Below are 1,554 nucleotides of genomic sequence, written 5' to 3' on the forward strand. Positions count from 1 at the left end.
TTACCCTTGCGTACAGGGATATGGGGTGAACCAACCTAAAGAAAATCTGGTTGGGGCGGATAATGTCTATATATCCCTGTCAATGTTAGCCGAACTAATCCTTGTAGTACCTATTTAAGCTCATGTTTGCCCGCACCATACTCTTCCAAGTTGTGCCACAGTCAACCAGCCGGCCACAGTCGGACGCTTCAGACACCAACGCGATTGCCCATCCCAAGTACCCACAATGTCCGCTCAAACGCCACCTGCTACAGAGCATATCTACGAGCCGTCCAAGGTGACCGAAGGGGCGACCTTGCCGAGATCTGAAGATCTTGAAACATACCACCTGTGCCCAGAAGCCGGACTCATTGTGTGGGCTGTCCCCGGACCACTCCGCGACATCGCGGTCTTGGATATCACTGCGCCCCCTCCCGAGGCCTTCGCAAGACGGCAGCCTTTCGCCATCTTCGGGCCAAACGACGAGCCAACAACCTTTCATCCCATTGCATCATTACCCGCCGTATACCCTCTTGTCTCTGGTTTGACTGTTTGTGTCGACCACCTGGAGGAATTCATGAGCGAATGCGAAATCATGTCCGAGCAGCATGAGTTTGAGCCTGGCAGCGAAGACAGAGACACCAACGAGTACTGTATTTGCGAGGAGTGCAAGGAGCACCCTTTTTTGTTATACAAGCAGCTGCCAAAGCTCTACGTGGAGGCCAAGGAGAAGCCATACGTGACCCTTGGAGATGTTGTGTTGGCTGTCAACGGCTGGATCCCCAAGATCTGGCAGGACATCCTCCTTGCTGAGAAAGCAATGTTCGACGAATACGGCACGCAATGGCCTCCTCTGCCCGCAGACACGAAATTCTGGATCAATGGGCCGTTTCTTCCGACGGAAATTATGCTTGGGCGTCAAGAACCTACGGGTTCAGGAAGCCTCCGGGGCAGAGAAAAGTATTGGCAGGAGTGCATTAGCGTGGTAGCAAAGCGGCAAAGTGAACTTCAGGATAAGGCTATATAGTGCTGCGACACATATCTCGTGAGCTGATGGGAAGCGCTCCGCAAGAACTTAGCAGCGACAACAGAAGTCATAGGCAGATACATATATTCTGAATTACATCTTAAATAGAGCCGGGCGATGTAGATAGACTACTACTGCCTTAAGTGTTTTTTATACTTTACTAGTCCCTTAGTTAGACTTATAAACCTATATTACAGTCAGCTATCTAATAGTAGGGTCTACTAATAGAAGCTGGGGATTAACACGTTATAACAGTACACTAAGGTTATAGTCTGAGTTATAAGTTATAGGTTATAGTAAATTAAATCTCTTAGAAGCTAAGGTGATTAGTCTTAAACTTAATAAGTAATTTATAGTAAAAGTAAGCTAAGAGTATCTATAAAGATAAATACTAAGCTAATTACTAAAAAGCTATAGAAGTTTAACTATAAACTAGGTTTAAAGTTATACTATATATAAATCTTAAATAGTTCTTTTATCTAGCTTATTAATTCCTAACTAAGTACTAATAAGTACTTAGTAATTATTAGTAAATATTTAGTAGTCCT

The 1,554-nt window shown here is 44.9% G+C and overlaps 1 protein-coding gene across 1 annotated transcript; it reads left to right on the top strand.

Annotated features, from left to right (window-relative positions):
* Positions 1 to 226: 226 nt before the first annotated feature.
* CGCS363_v002088 (uncharacterized protein) lies at positions 227 to 1,006 on the top strand (the record flags this gene model as incomplete). Its single annotated transcript, XM_036633937.1, has 1 exon — positions 227 to 1,006. The coding sequence occupies one exon, from the start codon at positions 227 to 229 to the stop codon at positions 1,004 to 1,006; it is 780 nt and encodes a 259-aa protein (XP_036499569.1).
* Positions 1,007 to 1,554: the final 548 nt, after the last annotated feature.

The sequence above is a fragment of the Colletotrichum siamense genome (assembly GCF_013390195.1).
Source record: "Colletotrichum siamense strain Cg363 chromosome Unknown KSG_Cg363_contig02, whole genome shotgun sequence".
NCBI lineage: Eukaryota > Fungi > Ascomycota > Sordariomycetes > Glomerellales > Glomerellaceae > Colletotrichum > Colletotrichum siamense.